Genomic DNA, 17,802 nt, shown 5'->3' on the forward strand with positions numbered 1-17,802 from the left:
ACACCAACATATTGTCACCCAAATTAGGCGTATTTTAAAAGTAATGACACATTTTGTTCCGAGGATAAGCCTTAAGATAATTTATATATTTAAGAACAAATTGTAGAAACCACATCACCACAGTAAAAGTTTATTTATTTACTTTTTAATGCCGTAAAATCAAATGTTCAGTCTAACAAAGTTAGAAAAGATATGCACTGACCTTGAAGGCATATTTTCTGTTAATGTGATCATCAACAGACAGCATGGATACATGAAAACTTGGAAGAAGGATGCTTCCAAGTATCCCCTCCTCTTTTTCATCTGCATAGGAAAAACAAGTCCCAAAAACACAATGCACTGATTTAATGTCCCAAGCAGCAAGGGTGCTCTAATCCTCATTAAGTTAGCAGACAGGACTCTACATTGACAATGAAGCACTCTCCACGGGGGGATTAGATTGAGTCTCAAGTTTTAAGCAGAGAATTGTTTAACCCTTCCTGTTTGATTTTTAGCAATCTGCACAGCTTGCCTAAAAAGTGCAGAAAAACAAACTATATCAAGGAAGTAGCTGCTGCATTCCCATGGGTACACTTTGTTTGCCTAATATGTGTACATGTTTATGTGTGAGTTATGTAAAAGTCAAAGTCCCTTAACACATACTGGTGGTAACTATGATGTAGGCTCATCTCAAAGGTTTATGGGGTAGAACCATTTGCCTTGGAGCTGTTAGAGCCCTGGTTGTATTACTGAACTTGGAAAGACTAATAACTGATTTATTCACAAGCAGAAGTTGTAGCTGCTGCATTTTTTTATTCATCAATTCCCTATGTCTCTGACACACACACACACACACACACACACACACACTTCCACGCACGAGGGTTTTGCAGAACAGTCTGTGCCCAAGCCAATGATGTGAGAAACTGAGTGCACCACAATATCTACAGCAGATAGCAGGTGTGTTTATTTGAGGAACAGCACAGTTTATAACCTCTCTGCCCACTTTCAGCTGATGAATACAATTTCTTAACATGCTGATCTGGATAAACCCTGCTGGACTATTCCTGTCTGTGGCTTTTGTCATTCAATGCGCGGAAAGAGGGCGACAGGACAGGGAGACACCAGAAATAACACAGACGAGATGCCATCCTGATCAGCAGAAATGATCACTGTATCCGCATCAAGTGAGCAGGGGGGCACTGTGATATGTGGATTGCAGATTTCTTATTTCACTGCAGCCTATCAAACAGTTACAGTTTCCTTTAAAGCCTTATTGATTTGAAATGATTATTTAATTTCAATAGGAAAGCCCTGAAACATTTTCTGGACACAGCTGTGTCAATGTTTGATTTTAACATTAGTAGTGCATGAGAGCGGCTCAGTCAATAGCAGCACAAAAGAACTGTGCATTAGCGGCAAAAAGGACACTTACAGGGACAGCAAGATTTAATAACTAAACCGAAATCTGGATTGAGACTCCCAGGACAAGCCCATCATGAATAATTATCCCTGACAAAGATGGGAAGTGGCCGTCTAAATAAGAGCTAATGTTTTCACTTCAGTCAGAATAAAAAACAATAGTTACTTGGTCAGGGAAATTGGGTTGTCTTTACTAAATCAAACAACTGTGCAAATACCACACAGATTCAAAAAGAGTGATTAGTCGTCCTTATAATATGGATTTAGAAGTGGATCCCTAAATATTAGCAGGCTAAATTGCAAGTGAATCTTTGAATTAGTATGAAAGTATTAAACCACTGTATTCAGAAAATATAATCTCTATGATCTATGGTTTCTCTTTTAACATCATGGCTGCATCCAAGGCTAGTTTGAAAACATGGCTGTGCTAGAAAAATTATCCCAGAAAATGACAAATCAGAACACAAGAGAAGCATTTCAAATAATTTGTCCTTTCAGTAGGTCTTTCCGGACTGCTTTTCCGGGCTGCTTACAACAGGGGGGTGTAATAAGTAGATCTGGATTCTATTTACACATGACTAATTAAAAACTACTATTGTTCTCAGTGTGGTGCTAATTAGAAATGTGTTTAGCTTAGAGGACAGGACTCACCTCTGTAGTAGAAGAGGCACAGGTCAGACAGTACAAACCACCTCTTTTTCCACAGCTTCATCCCTGTACTGTCCTGTAAAAACACAAAGGAATAGTTAGTCCACAAACTAGTGGGGACAGTATTAATCTGATATAATGAACTGAGTTCTTTCCATGGTATTAACTGTTTGTTATATGTGGTCTGATAGATTGGTTAACTGCCTCAAAGAATACAAGCCAATCATTTTTATTTGAAGTTTGAATTATAGTGTATAATCTCTAGACAACTTGCAGTGCTGTGGTTTTCAACTCACTGACTGGCAGGTCACCAAGTACTGGTCTGTTGGTTTCTGTTTTGTACTTAAAGGCATGTACAGTATGGATACATACTGTTTATGTGTTATCATGTCTCCCTGGACTTCTGTCTTAGAGTTCCTCTTTTTCCCTAGTTGAAAAAAGATTATTTTGATGGAGAAAGTGAGAAAGTGATCCACTTTATCTTCCTCAAATCGTACACTTTAATTTGATATAAAAAATAATTATATCAGCGCTTCACTCAGCCAATATTTTCAACCTAATAACCACGTTTCATGGAATGCATCTTGTTCTGTGGTCAGCATAAATAAACTGAATGGTGAAGTTGTTCCTCTGTATCACAATGTTGTGATCAAAGAGGTCTGCAGGCTCCTGTTGAAAAGGATGAAAGTTGAAGAAAAGGGCATTAACTCCCCGGTCTGCTTTATCTGAGACTTAGCAGAGTCCCTAATCGTGAATTCAATCCAGAGACAAAAGCAGAGGAGGGGGTCTCTACAACCTTATCATTATGGTTGAATGGCATGTGGGCTTAAGTTAAAATAGAAATTATTTTCCATGGCTCAACATGTTTAACACATTATTATAAGAAAGATTCACAATACCAGATGCTGTTCAGTATTTCCATATTGGAGGTAAATCTAAAGTGTAACAATACAATTTAAAATTCTCGAGCTAATTCATCACTGGCCTGTCATATATTCAATGTCTTAACCACTCATTTTATAGTATGTTCATAAATAAACTTTATTAAAATCTCTGTCAGATCTTGCTCTGTACAGGCAGGAGGAAAAAAAACAAGGCTTTCACCAATCACATCAATCACAGTGGCATTTTGTTCCACTGAAGGGCTGCAGCTTTTACACGGCCAAGAACTTCAATAGCTTCCAGGTTTAAATGAGGCAGGAAAATAAAAGTGCAAATCCAGCTTTTATTCGGGGTAGCAGATTTGTGAGTCTTTTTCTTGATCTGCATCACCTTGATTGAAGTCCCTACAGAAATAGCAGCTGGCAGCTGTACCAAAGGAAACCCTCATGTTCACTCGGCTGCACAGGGAGGCTGCAATCACAACCAAGTGACTCTCCCACTTATGCAGCAATGAGAAACTCTTGTCTGGCCAAGAGCTGCCTCACGCATCCCCTGTTCACACTGCTGTAAGTAACCAGGGGGCTGGGATGAAGGAATGGTATTTAAACACTGTGCTGGCTGATTGGCTCAGCAGAAACACTAGACAAAGACCTGCCCAGATCCCGTAAGAAATCAAAAAGCATCCTTTGTGCTCATCTTAAGACTGTTGCTGCAACAGTCTTGTATTTCTATCAAAGAGGAGTACAACTGTAATAAAACACAGTTTGAATTCACAAAATGTGTTACAGTCGAGCTAAATTCAGACACTTTTCACTGCTTCTAACAATTACATTCTAAACATATTTATTAAACAAACAACCAAACAAATGCAGGGGAATATATAATAATCTAGCACAACATTAATAATTTCTTGCAAAATAAGTAGAATACACTAAAACACATAAATAACGTGAAAATATGTTTGTATTGTTACTGTTTTTTTCCTCTGCCATGTTATTGTTAATTTGTTTTGGTACTTCTTGTTATGGTACTTGTCAAATATTAGGAATTAATGCTTTCCTTTACAAATCAAAAGATCAGAAGATTCTTTTATTTCAATTTACAAATAATCAAACAATTCACTGGCAAATAAATTGATAATGAAAATAACTGATCAGACATTGACGAATCACAAGGAGCACACAGTCCTATAACATGTTACTAGTCTGCTTGTCACCTCATTATAAATTATTGCACCATAAGGAAAGCCTTACCTAATGTCACATACTCTTGCTCACCTGTTTATAAAGCCAGTTTCTCTTGATTACTGGGGCACTTGGATTCCTCCTGATAGAGTTGGATCTCTTCCCAAAATTATGAATTTTTTTGGAAGGTCTTGAGGGCTACAAATCCAAGGAGAATGAAAATAAGCTCAGTCCAAAACAAATAATATTTAATTTAATAATAAAATAATGTTTTTCTAAAACTTTTAAGGCAATAAAACATTTAAATTGATTTCTTTTGATATTATTATGACATAATCCATCATAACCCTGCCTTTATGTGACACTTACTCTTCCTGCTGGGCTACCGGGGTTTGCGGCAGGATCTGAGCTGCCTGTGTAGTTGGAAGCCTCACTCATGGTGCTTAGTGGCCGTTCCTTCTTCTCGTTCGCTGGCACTTTGGAGGCAGATCTAAACAAAAGGCACAAAGCAAGGCCAAGAGCACATATGCAAGGAATCAATCATAAATATAAGCTGTTTATTTATATGTTGATTGACCTCAATGAGAATAGGAGGAAGCAGTCTTTATCATCTGTTCACCAATCATTTCTCGGAAATTCAAACTGTTATAATGAGATCTCTACATGGGATATGAATCATGCCAATTACTCTCCCCATGTCACTACAGATATAGCTCCAGTTCTCAAACAGCTTAAACTGGCCTGCACAGTCTGCCCAACCAGTTTCAATGCAGCAGTTAATCAGGCTACGACACACCGTAGAAAGTATTTTACTAACAAACATTAAAAACATGGCAGGTTAAATACACTGTCCATAGGAAACACCATGTGAAAAAAAGTTGACACTGACCCACGGAGCTGTCCTAGATTTTTTAGGAGCAGGAACAATGTTGTGCTCCAGAGGGATCAAGACAAGAAAGCCAGAGTAGAGCAGAAATACTGCAGCAGTAAGAGAAAGTCTATCTCAGATATACTCGTTTCAGGTCAGTAAATAAGGACAGAAGCTGCCAGCTCTGCACTGCACTTTCCCATTGACCCTGCTCATACGTCCAATAACATCCAGGGGCTTCAGATTATATGGTACCATTCAGCTTAAACGAGGCACTAATGTAATGCAAAATCCACTCATGCATTTGTCATCTACATATACTGTCCTTTCCATCCATCTATACCATTTAGTTACAATTTTCAACCTACCTATCTGTTAGACAGAAAGACAAAAAAAACTAAAAGGGAACATAAGTGGTAACAGTAGTTTGACACACAATAGTAGGCCAAACAGACAAGATGCACATTAACGTGCAGCACAGGAACAGATACTACCTGCAGACCCTTCAAACAATGACAGGACAAAACAATGACAAAACTACCTATACCTGTATATATGGAAGAAATGTTACACAGTTCATAAGGTGAGGCTTAATATCATGAAGTAGCAACATCTGATTAATATATAATAAGGCTTTTTGGCTTACACAAGATCAAACAAAAGAACTAGAATGAGCCTTGTTCTTATTCTTATTATCGTATTATTACTTAAATGACTGAGCAATGACTGAGCATAAATGACTGAGCATTCAAGTGGGTTCTGTGCAGAGGTGACACATCCCTGGATAAACCATCACGGAAGTCACAGAGAGGACAAGTGGGTGACTAATGCTGTTGAGCTAAAGTGCACACAATTTTCAACTCACTACTTTAAAATAGTTGCTTCTGTAGAGTGGTGAACACCCACTGAGATTCGCTTTCTTCTCCGTATAATGAGCTCCAAACATTTCAAACACTTCCTGAGACAGATGAATTCCTAAATGAAACATAATCAATAGCGCACCTATTTGGTATAAAAACAGAGGGTGGGAGGGAAAGAAAAATGGACGGACTTTGTTGTAGGTGAATTATTGCACTTGATTATTGCATTTGATTCTCTACTAATCAAACAGCCCATTTCAAAGCTGCAGCTGTTTGTGTGTTGGAAGCTTTGTTGAAAATTAGCCTGGGTCTGATAATCAAAGTGCTGAGAGCAACAAGAGAGATTATGCTGCATTGGAAACCTAACAAAACAGATGTACATTAGATCTAATATTTAAGGTATTAAAAAAAAATAAAAAAACTTGGCAAACATATAGGGACACACACAACTGATGCACGTTTATATTTTCACATTAAATGTTTTTCACATAAAATGCTAACTACTAAAAATGTTAGCATTAAACTGCACATTGATTATGTCACTGTCCATATGCACAAGGGGTTGTTCTGTCTGTCTGCTTTAAATCACATATTTATTAATTAAGCTGTGTCCTTACAACACTGGACCACAGTGGATAGAACTGTAATGTATATGGGGGTTTAGACTGGTATAATTACAGCCATGTAAAGTTTATTTCAGTTGTAAATGATATACAGAGCATGTATCTTTTTAACAAAGCTTTTTTCCAGGCATCTATTTGCAGAGAAACTCTAGTTGATTTGCAAGACCATCACAGAGCCAACATACGGCAGAGAAGCACACTTTATCTGACAACCAGGAGTAATTTACCTACTGTGTACGTCTGTAGTCTGCTGGAAAACATTGGTGTCCCAAGAGGTACATTAACATGCTAACTCCACACACTAAGATTAAAGTCAGAAAAGAAGAATGACACTTTTTCAATAAAATGTCGATTAAAAATGTTTTTCTAACTTGTATATTGTCTATTACAATATATGGCCTATCATCATGACAATTATCTGTTGAATATTAAATATATATAAATAGTATTCTTTTTCTGTTGCCTTTAATCGATTTCACATACAAAGACAAAACCCTGTGTATTAAAGTGCTATATCACTGCCTGATCCTGCATGAATTGTGTGTGCCTCTGTGAGTCTGTGTGCAAAATGAGTGAGGGATTACACTGCGACTGAAGCTTGGTGCTCTAAGCACTCTGAGGGAAAACACAACTGAAATGAGTGGCTGAGGGTGCAGTTTTAAATGGCCACACAGCAGTTCTAACGAAATAAGGGTGTGTTAAAGCACTTTTGTTATGCGGTAAACCTGACAATTACCTTTTTAACTGTAAAAGATTAGAGGAAGAGGCAAACACGCACATATCACAACCTAAGAACATCCATCACTTTAACAGGTTCATATAGAGTTAGAGCTGAGAAATAACTCCAAATTGCACACATACTGTTGATGAGTGCCATCAACACTTCACACCTATGCATTCATGGTGCTTTGTTCTATGAAAGTGTGGTGCTTCTGAGACATGGTCTCTTGAAAAACGTACAACAGAACAGCAAAATTTATGCTAACTAATCTATGCATTGCCTACACTGCTGTGAGCATGTACTTGTGCATTAATGTGTTTGTGTCAAACTGCAATTACACTGGCAAAACATTTGTCGGCAGTGGCTTTTTGTACTAGTTTTATACCTGAGTTAAAGTTTCCTTTTTCACGGTGGTGAGGGTGTTTTTCTGGTGTAGGCTACTACAAAAAATAGTTACTGAAACTGAGTGGACCATGGCGTAGTTGGAGCTAACCGATTTTGAAGAGCAGTGGAGACAGAAAAGAAAAAACATTGTAAGAGATCCTCTGTATGAAAAGCGTAGGACATGCAGTGCTAACAAGTAGACCATTCACAGTGGTTGTCTTCTGCAATGATGCAACAGTTAAATATGTGAGGTGGTGTAGTTCATACATGCCATACCTAGTATAAACTTTAACTAAGCTTTAACTCTAAATCCTTGTGCAAAAGAAGGGAACATGCAACACAAACTTATGATAAAGCTTCAATAATTTATTTAGTGTGGAGATCATATTATGCAGACTGGTAGTTGTCCTATGATCTTAATGGAGGGTAAGAATGTTGTCGTTGAATTTATTTAAAATTATATAGAACTATCAATTCATAGGTAAAATGTGTAAAACAACAAAGTTATTGATTTTGTATCATATCGCCGCATTCTACTATAAAATAGGAGTCTGGATACTTACCTGTATGGATGTGACCAGTACATCACTGAATGGCATAGAACGAATACTTAGCTACACATCACAAAGTCATCATACTTTCTCATGCCTTTTTTGCTAAGAACTTTTTTGTTAAGAGCCACAAACAAAACAGGGGAACAAACTTGATACATCCTGGGAAACCAGTAAACTGCCAACAAAGTGAACTGAATGGTAGTAAAGCTTTTACCTTCAGCTCAGAAATCAGTATTGATCTCTTGGTGTTTAGTTGTTCATGCACGTTTACAGTAGAACAAGACACAGATGGTTCGGACAGTAAAATGTGACTTATGGGATTTTGAAATGCAAACGTGTAACAGCTCATCAGGCAAAACACCATCAAACCATCCACTGCCTGTTGTTAGAGTGCAACAACAAGATTATTAACAGAAATGTTAAAGTGTTTAAATAAAAAAAAAAAAAACTAAATGTAGAGAACACACACTTATCCATCTGTACCTAATAGTGTATTACCTGACAAATGCTGGGTGACACAATTTTCCACAATTGAAACTAAAAAACAGAGGAAAGATAAATCTGTTGAGAATAAATGTCTTGAAGAGTAGCTGCAATTAGGAGTTGAGAGTTAAGAGAATTATCTGTTCTTACGTGCATTCTGAATCTATAAATGAGACTATTTCCAAGACGGTTTAAAAAGGGTCTTACCAGTTATGTGCACATTTTTTTAAGTAGAAGCAGAGAAACATTTTGTGTGCTGTTTGTTACCAGAGTGCAGTGGGCAGGAGGGAGTGTAGCCCTGGATGAGAGAGTTTAGGTAATAAGGTGCTGTTTAGTTGACCATTCTGTAGGTGAGAGTCATAGCTTTGAACCTGATGTGGGTTGCTACTGGAAGCCAGTACAGAGATCTGATCATGTTAGCATGGTTGACAGGTGTGTATGGAATATATTGTTTTTAGAACTTAGAACTAGAATAAAGCTTCAAACCACTTGTAATCAAAGCCTTCTGTGATCACAATTAAACCAACAGACGGAACCTTGAAGTGGAGGCTGCAATAATGATAAGGGAAATGAGGACAAGGCACAATTGATTTGCCAGTTCTGGCTGTGTTTAAGGGCAAATGAGTTAAACTTAGTCAGAAAGCATGTGATAGAGTTATTCTAACTGCCCACATCAGTGAGTCTCTGGTCTGATCACCATAGGGAACAACATGTGGTACAAAGTATCTGTCATTCTTTTACCCTGTTATGTGCTTTCAGTAAAAACAGCCCCACCCTGTCACAGTTACACAATCCATCACAGATACATAAACAAATTTCACAAACTATGGCAGAGTTTTGTTCATACTCTAGGACACTAAATTCTCAGTAGAAATGTATTTGCCTTCTTTTGTGTCTTTCATAGTACTCTTTTATACTATACACGTCTTACGATATGTTGACCTTATGTTCTGTTTATGCTATTCTGGATGAGCACTAAAAGTTGTACTGCCAAATTGAAGCTAAGTTTTGCAAGTTCTTAAAGTGCAGAGCAGATTATGCACTAATTTTCAGTCCGGCCTCTTTATCCCGGTCACAGCCTAAATCCTTTGGCCTTTATTGCTCATCCATAATAAAGAGTTCTACCCTTATTACTTTTCCTAAAACACAGACAACCTTTGGATGTAATGCACTGTAACGACCTATGATAAAGATTCATTTTGTGGATCATCTTACAACTATGGAAGGCTAATTGCTAAAGTAGATATCATCTTGCACCAGCATGTTGTGCCTCTTGGTGTGAAAAACAGCAAAGATGTAAGAGTAACACAGTGAGGGGAGGAATGTGTCAAGAGAGTGCAGTGTGATACTTCTGGCACAACAAGCTGCTTCACAACAATTTTCTGATTATTCCATCTCTGCTGAACAAAATGGAGCCCATAAGAATTTGGCAAAACAGAAAAGCTCAGACATTATATTATATTAAAGCCAGGATTTTCATTTGTAACCTACATAATGATAATCGTAACTGGTGCCTTTAATGAGCCTCCCGATATGCTCTTTACATGTTATTAGACTTCCCACAAAGATGTTAAATTTCATGTCCTAAAGAAGAATATATTTCAATTAGTATTCACGAGTTGTGATGTCATGACTTCAGTGCAACGTTAGAAAATAATTAGAAAATTTGTGGGGGGAAGTGAGGAAAACTGGAGGTAATAGCTGTGAAGCATTCAGCTAAAATGGCTTAGGTGGAAGTGAAAGTTGAAGCTAGTGTCGTTGTGTTGGCTGTTGTGCAAACAATCCATACATGCACAGCATATTAAGTGCACTTACATATAAGGTGACAAAAGAAAATTTGAATGGGAATTTGCAAAGGAGGTCAAGGTTACATGACATCAACATCTATTTGTCCAGATTTTTGTTCACACCTCACAATGAGCAGTCAATCAGCAGGGTTTAGGAGAGGCAGGTCGATAAATCTGAAAATGGAAGTAGTGCAAATTCCTGAGGTGACCACATGACAAAGTTTAGTCCTTGAAGTAAAAGTTTAAGATCACTGGCCAACTATACAGTTACAAGGACAGACATGTGATGACTGTTGCACTGAACAATCATCCCTGTTGGTACATGAATCATGACATACCCACTAGCTGATGATGCAGTAGCATTTTTATATTCAGCCTTTAGGATCAAGAAAAGGAAACAGTTGGAGAAAACATCAGCCAACCTTTTTAGTAATATCACTATCGAAAAAGTGATTTTTCAGTTTATTTATGAAGCCGGACAACCGAGGAAGCACTGAATAGATGTTTTGGACTGGAATGGCAAAACTGTAAATAAACCATGGCAACTTCTGCAATGTTGTACACACATCAAGAGTTTGAACGGCATACTGTAGTGCTCAAAAATGCTACTCAGTGGGAATCTAAAAGCAAAAACAAGAGACTTACTGTTCATTGATGACAAAGATGCAGTTGTCTTGTGAGGGCAAGCCTGAGACAGGATGCTTGCAGGTCACCTTCCGCTCATTGTGACTATTGAGAACAGGGAATGGAAACAAAGAGTGATCAATGTTAGAACAAATTACATATACATTTTACGGTGGCGGATATAATCCAATGAATAACAATCTATTTTTTTTAAATTTGTGCATGGATATGTTCTTTATGTACAAAACAGAGTGCAGCTAAAGGTTTATGAGTTTGTATTGGCTGGGTAGAAAAGTTAACAGTGCATGGAGCCAGGACAGATACAATATAGAGATTATACTTGCAAGTTCTGTAAAATGAGACATTTACAAATCAAAAATTGGACCAAACTGTAAAACTGATCCACATACAGGCCACAGGATCCACATGAGGCCAGTGTGACACCAGAACATGGAGCATCAACATCCAGACAGAATAAACAACAGCTTTACATTAAATATATATAATATGAAACCTACAACAGATTACAAGAGAAGAAATTAGCTATTTAGACCTAGATGACTATGTGCCAAACTTCACTATTAACAAATCATGACTATTATTTACAGTCACAATCAGGCTGCAGTTCCATCCTACACTCTGCCTCTAATGACAGAGGTGAGTAAGATGCCACCCACCCATCCTGTTGTCCAATTACGGTGACCACAATCATTTCCACCCTAACATGATTAGAAGAGCAGGACACAGACCATATAGTCTTTGGAGAGGACGAGCACAAGTACAGGATCATTTAAAACAACAGGAGCTTCCCAGTAAAGTAGAGCTTAGTAAGTGCTCTGTGTGATGTGGACAGCCTGGGGGTGGAAGGCTCAGTAAACTTTTTCCAGTAAGAATTACAAGCTCCACTGTTAGTAGCAAATCATAACTACAGTTTTAGTTTCAACAGCATCGATGGAATAGTGACTAGGCTGTTCAATTTATCCTCTGATAAACTTAAATTTAGAGATGGAAAAAATGAATAGTTGTTTAAATATAACATACTGTCAGTTCAACAACTGGGAGTTCAGTAGCTAAAAAGAGTATATAGTCTAAAAGACCTGAGACTATATGAATAAAGGAAATGAGCTGCGTTCATGTGCTGGATAGTGATTCAATATTTTAGCTCAGTTGAGCTGTACTATAAACAGAAGACAGTCAAACTATGAGCCAAAAATAACAGTTTTTAAACATGGGCTACTCATGTACTGAAAAGAGCAAATACCAAGTATGAAATAGGGGGTTTAGTTTCAGTGTAGCCTGGAGAGCAACAGTCTCCACAGCTCTGGTCTATAATTATTGGAGGCACTGTTGGCAGCAGAGCACTCCATGCGGTCTTAGGGCAGACCAACGGCACCATTTTTCTTTGGTGTCCCTTCACACATGCCTATACTGCACGGAACAAAGGTTGGCTAAGGTTTTGAAGGGAAGAAAAAACATTGAATATTTATTTATGGAAATAATAGCAACGCAAAAAGATATGATGTGTGGAATTGCAAATGCGGATCACTCAGTTCAGCTAAAGAACCAATTCCAAATTTGGCGACTGTTGGAAATCTTTGCTTTCTCTCTGATGCTTTGATAAACCTAATTCCTTTGCAAAAACTTAAATAATGTGCCCAAAGATTCTATTCGTCCTCATGTTACTTTGGTATTTGCCCACCTATTATTTGCAAAGCATGATATTTAATTACAGGAAAGCTATAGTCGTTGATATTATCAAGGATATTTAAAAAAGTAAAATAAATCTACAAAAGCGTTTTACCTCTTATCAGGTGATGATAAACGCATTCATGAAGCACTGACTATCATGACCACATACTGTATGTTTATTAATTAGAGTGATGTATTACCACATCCCATAGTGTGTAACAACATACTGTATAAAAGCAACTATGCCACAGGACACATGCAAATACTGCATTATGTTAATGTTGGTAAAAATATTCTTCCATGTTCAATTAATCAAACTCTATGTTAAAACTGAAATGAAATACCTATGTAATATGAAAGGGTTGTAGTTCTGCCACAATGCAGTTGTCACCTACTTTTAGTGCATCGTTTTGGTTTAGCAATCCATGTGGCAAAGTCTTTAAATAATGGTACAGTAACTCCGTGCTCACATCACACAAGCCAATTGAACACAACTCACCCAATGAAAAATAGCTGAAGCCAAAGAAAGCAAGTCAAACTGCTACTGGAGCAAGCAAAAATAAACTTTTTCTGATAAAACTGAATATTCAAATTTTACAGAGTGTTGACCTCTGTATATACTGAAGGGGGGAAGCAATATGAGGTCCACATTTCTGTGTTTCTCTTGATGTAAAGCAACATTAAACAGCTGGTGTAACTACTTCATATTGGCCCAAATGCAAAAATATTCTTTTAAATTATAATAATATAGTAACATATCTATAAAGTAAGTACTAATAATATATCTATAAAGGTATATTAAAAGATAATGTACCTTCTGGTGTATGTGGCAATTTAACATGTTTCTGATTACTCTGTTATGAAAGAGGCCATATTAGGCATATTTCTGGGTTTTATATGTTTAGTCTAGGGCCCCATTAAAAGTAGCTCTGGGTTATTTACAATTCCTATTTCAGTTTTCTGTGAAACAATCTGTTTTTAGCTGAGTTACTGTCTCTTTGACGCCCCTTTCATTAACCTAAGTCCACTCTGTTGTGATTGGCCAGCTTGCGGAAGCCTGACAATAGGCTGAGCAGAGAACATTTCTGCTTCAATAGAGGAGGCTTATGATTAGGATCTCTTCTTCTTTTCTAGAGAGAGATGTAGGTGTATGCACTGGGTAGGGGTGAATAGCACAAGGGGGTCCCTTGTCTTTCAACCAAAGAAGTGTAGAAGTGGGGAAGTAGCAGAAACAATGAGAAGGGTCGGGTCTGGACTCTACACTGTCCTGTCCACAATAATTAGCAGTGAGCTGTGGTAATGAAGAGCTTAAGGTCTGGGGGTCAACACTTCAAAGGCTTAGCTTTTATTGTTCTGGGTAGGTCTTTGATCCCTCACTCGCCTTCTACTACAGTTTAAACACAAACAATAGCTGAGAGGCACCAAAACAGACCTTTACATAACAACATATCATTTCATTTTAACACTAGATTTTGGGGAAACACAGGTGGCTCTTACCTCTGGCAAAAACGAACCAAATCTGGAATCCTTATATGTTACCACATATGTGATATGTATATTTGATTTAACATTCCAAAAAAAAAAAATAGAAAAAATACTTGTTTTTTTATTAATCTGAGGTTTTTAAAAAACAAAACAATAATGTTTTCAGACTGCGTTAAGCTTCTAAAACTCGTCATAAAATTCTGGACTCAAATTCATGTCTCCAACACATTTTCTATTCCTTTTGAAGTACAGCTGAGTGAAGAAAAAGCAGACCAGAAAAAGCAGTTCAGAAAAGAGATGTGTTATTTGTCAATTTACTAAAAATAAAGTAGGAGGATTGGTGGTAACTAGCATCACTATTTCCTTTAAGTCAAATAGAAAATAGAAGAAAAATAAAAATATTTGTGGTCATAAGTTTTGTCAAATCTTTCAGCGTCAAGTAACTGTAAAAACTTAAGGGGATTTCCTCATGTGGTGCTGTGTTGAAAAACTGGAACAAATTACTCTGTAAATCATGATGGAGACTCTGAACCGCTGGAGCTAATTTGGATATTTATGGGAAAAAAACATTTTAAACAAAGTCTGCAACTTGCGACACTCTGAAACTTAAAAAGGCCAAGGGAGGATAACTTCTACCTACTCTTTGTATGTTACGTGAACGTGGGATAAAGGTTTTTATTAATTTTTGGCACAAGTAAATCACATTCATCCAATCCAATCCAATCTTATTTATAAAGCATGGTAAAAACTATGCGGTTGACCAAATTGCTGTACACAAACATGAATGCAAATAAAACACATAAAAGAATATTAGATATAAGACATTTAAAGGAACAGACACAAAAAACAAATAATAAACAAAGGTAAAAACAATATATAAAATAATAATAATAATAATAATGAACAGTAAAAGCCAACATCTCAATCTGAGTTAAATGCCAAGGAGAAGATTTAGAAACAGGAAGTGAGTTAGACTGCCTTATGTGCAAGGGGAACTCATTCCACAATTTTGGGGCGGCAAATGTACAAGCACAGTCACCTCGAAGCTTCCTCTTCATCTTAGGGAAAACTAAAAGTGAGTGAGCTGCTGACCTAAGACAGCGTGATGGAGTGTCAGACAGATACTGTGGGGCGAGACCATTTAAAAACAAATAGAAGAATTTCAAAATCAATTTGAAAATGATCGGAGCCAATGAAGTGATGCCAAGATCAGAGTAATATGCTCTGGTTTTTTCGTACCAGTTAAAAGCTGGGCAGCAGCATTTTGAACTAGCTTTAGCTGAACAAGTGATATGTGACTGAGCCACAGTGCACTGCAGTAGTCTAAGCGAGTTGAGTTAAAATATCGAAGTGATGCAGAGAAAGAAAAGGATATTGCTTGTAGTGTGCTCTAAACTAGATCTGCTTACGTTGGTTATATCTTAACATTGTGCAGTACAGCAAGAATTGCGTAGTTACTCTCCGTTTTTTGGGTGGTAATGTCCATTTAACACTAACAGTGCAGCTGTATTAAAAACAAATTGACAGTGAAATGTAGCATGACTGATATTACAAGATCCTATTAACTATATCTGTCTCAAGACAGTCATGCTGCCAAAAGCTCTGTGCTTTTCACTACTGCACGAGAAGCAAAGAAAGCCATGCCTGTCGATCCATACTAACAAATTCTATAAATACACACTTCCTTATCACAAAATATTTAGACTAATTATTTTTAATTGAATCTCTTTCAATCTGCTGTAAGGCCTCTACTTACTGGTCATTGGCCACTGTGGGAATTAACAGTGTAGGTCAGAGCAATCAAAAAATCCAACCTCCTTTCCCAGTGACATTATTTAATGACACAGCCCCTCGCAGCAGCATAAGCATCATTCCAGATCACTGCTCTGTTATACCAAATTATACCAGCCTTTCTACTGACTCTGTGGTACACATTTTCGTTCTAGCTTCGTTAGCCAATATCCATGTCACAGTAAAAAATTTTGTATGTAATTTTTGATTTGGTGACTATTTTGTGACTTTTAAATAAGAAAAACAAATAAGACAACATCACGCACATGTTGGCCAGTTTCTAAATGCCAGCACATCAATGGAGAGAAAAATCTAGAATTTAGCAGGAAAAGCTTGGTCCATTAAACTGCAAATCACAGAGCCTTTCAGCAATGATTGCCTCTCGTTAATGCTCATAAACCCAATCCTATTACACAGGAAGACACTTGGACACAACGTAAGACTAGGGCGGTGGGTCCTCTTAACAGTTCCATATTATCAGGTGAGCAAAGAAAGGAGTTGGCCGGCAGTGAAACCCCTCACCACATGGACATTGGGAGGTGATTTGAATAGCTTTCCTCACAAAAGCTGAGCTGAATAAGCTGAATAGGCAGTTTGTGAGAGGGCATGTGGGGGGCAGCAGGAGAAAAGACAAAATAGGGGCTTTGCAGTCCTAAAGAGGCCACATAAAATGCAGTGCAGCAATGTGCAACAGTGACAGTATCTGGACAACTGCAATGTTCTTGTCTAATTGGGCTGCATATGTTTAAGTAAGTAATTGTGAAAAACCTGGATCATACCACAAATGACTTTGGCATCAGATGCATGTCTGTAATGCTTTGACTTTCAACTCTGGCCTCTTTACTTAACCACAGAAAAAAACAGCTGCTCATTCGGGTAACAAACCAGATTTTTGTCACAAATAATTCAATTAGCATCCCCTGTCGAAGCAGCTGTGTGCAAAGTGTGTCAAGGTGACACATCCGAGCAGGCTATTTAAGAAGATTTCAGAGCCATGGAAACAAGCTGCCTTCTCAAGGAAAAATGAAACTCTAACTGAAGCAAGTGAAGCGGAGAGAATTCACGAGTTAGCTGAGAAAATCTGCAGAACACTGCAGTCATACAAACCAGGCTTTAAAGTGACCTTCTGACCCGAGCCCAGCTTGTTAAAAAAAGAACTGGTTCCTTAAATGTGTAATTGTGTAAAAGATGCTGACTTCTCAACATTAAAGTAAAAACACATCTAATGTTTCTATCTTCACTTTCAGTGTCTGTAAAACTCCCCTTATTAACCATTCACAGTTCAATTTCAGGCATTATTAAAGACAGCAGGGTGCGTTTCAATATGGGTTTCAAGATAAATACAGCACTTGAAAGAACTGGTTTGTTGAAAGTGATGTTTCAAAATTAATATTTTGTATTACTGTAGAGTTAGATTATGTAGGTCCACTGCAGGACAAAGTGGCAACCAAAATGGTACTCAGACTCATCTAATCAAGGTCAACTATTTAAAGAAATAGGCAGATGAGCTAGACTATAGGCATCAAAGCAAAGACCAAACAATGAGTGAAATGTTTGAAAGCAATCACTTCAGCTTTTGTTGGATTCATAATATGAAAGATTAACTGTGAGAAGTGGGAAGTAACAATTGCTTTCAGGTGCACATTCCCCTTTTCACCACATACTGGAGTAAATATGTAACTTAAGTAAAGCATTTGGATTCATGCAAAACTGAAAATGTTTCTTTACAAAATGCTACACACACCTGAGCTTGTTTTGTGTAGGACTAAAACTAAGAAAGCACACATTGTAGGTCAATGTCTTACATTCATTCTGCAG

At 37.4% G+C, this 17,802-nt stretch overlaps 1 protein-coding gene across 25 annotated transcripts in view; it reads right to left on the reverse strand.

Moving 5' to 3' along the window:
• Window positions 1–17,802, reverse strand: part of LOC137125817 (pleckstrin homology domain-containing family A member 5-like) — a 69,997-nt gene that overhangs the window by 20,419 nt on the left and 31,776 nt on the right. For 15 of the 25 annotated variants that reach the window (XM_067501894.1, XM_067501907.1, XM_067501905.1 and 12 more), the window contains 6 exons: window positions 11,041–11,124; window positions 8,624–8,662; window positions 4,485–4,605; window positions 4,209–4,313; window positions 2,053–2,125; window positions 203–303 (listed from right to left, as the gene is read on the reverse strand). In XM_067501894.1, the coding sequence (XP_067357995.1) occupies window positions 203–303; window positions 2,053–2,125; window positions 4,209–4,313; window positions 4,485–4,605; window positions 8,624–8,662; window positions 11,041–11,124 (523 nt within the window). Of the gene's footprint in view, window positions 1–202; window positions 304–2,052; window positions 2,126–4,208; window positions 4,314–4,484; window positions 4,606–8,623; window positions 8,663–8,684; window positions 10,570–11,040; window positions 11,125–17,802 lie in introns of those variants that run through there. The other 10 variants (XM_067501919.1, XM_067501920.1, XM_067501918.1 and 7 more) reach the window with 4 other exon arrangements.

The sequence above is a fragment of the Channa argus genome, chromosome 4, assembly GCF_033026475.1.
Source record: "Channa argus isolate prfri chromosome 4, Channa argus male v1.0, whole genome shotgun sequence".
Taxonomy (NCBI): Eukaryota; Metazoa; Chordata; class Actinopteri; order Anabantiformes; family Channidae; genus Channa; species Channa argus.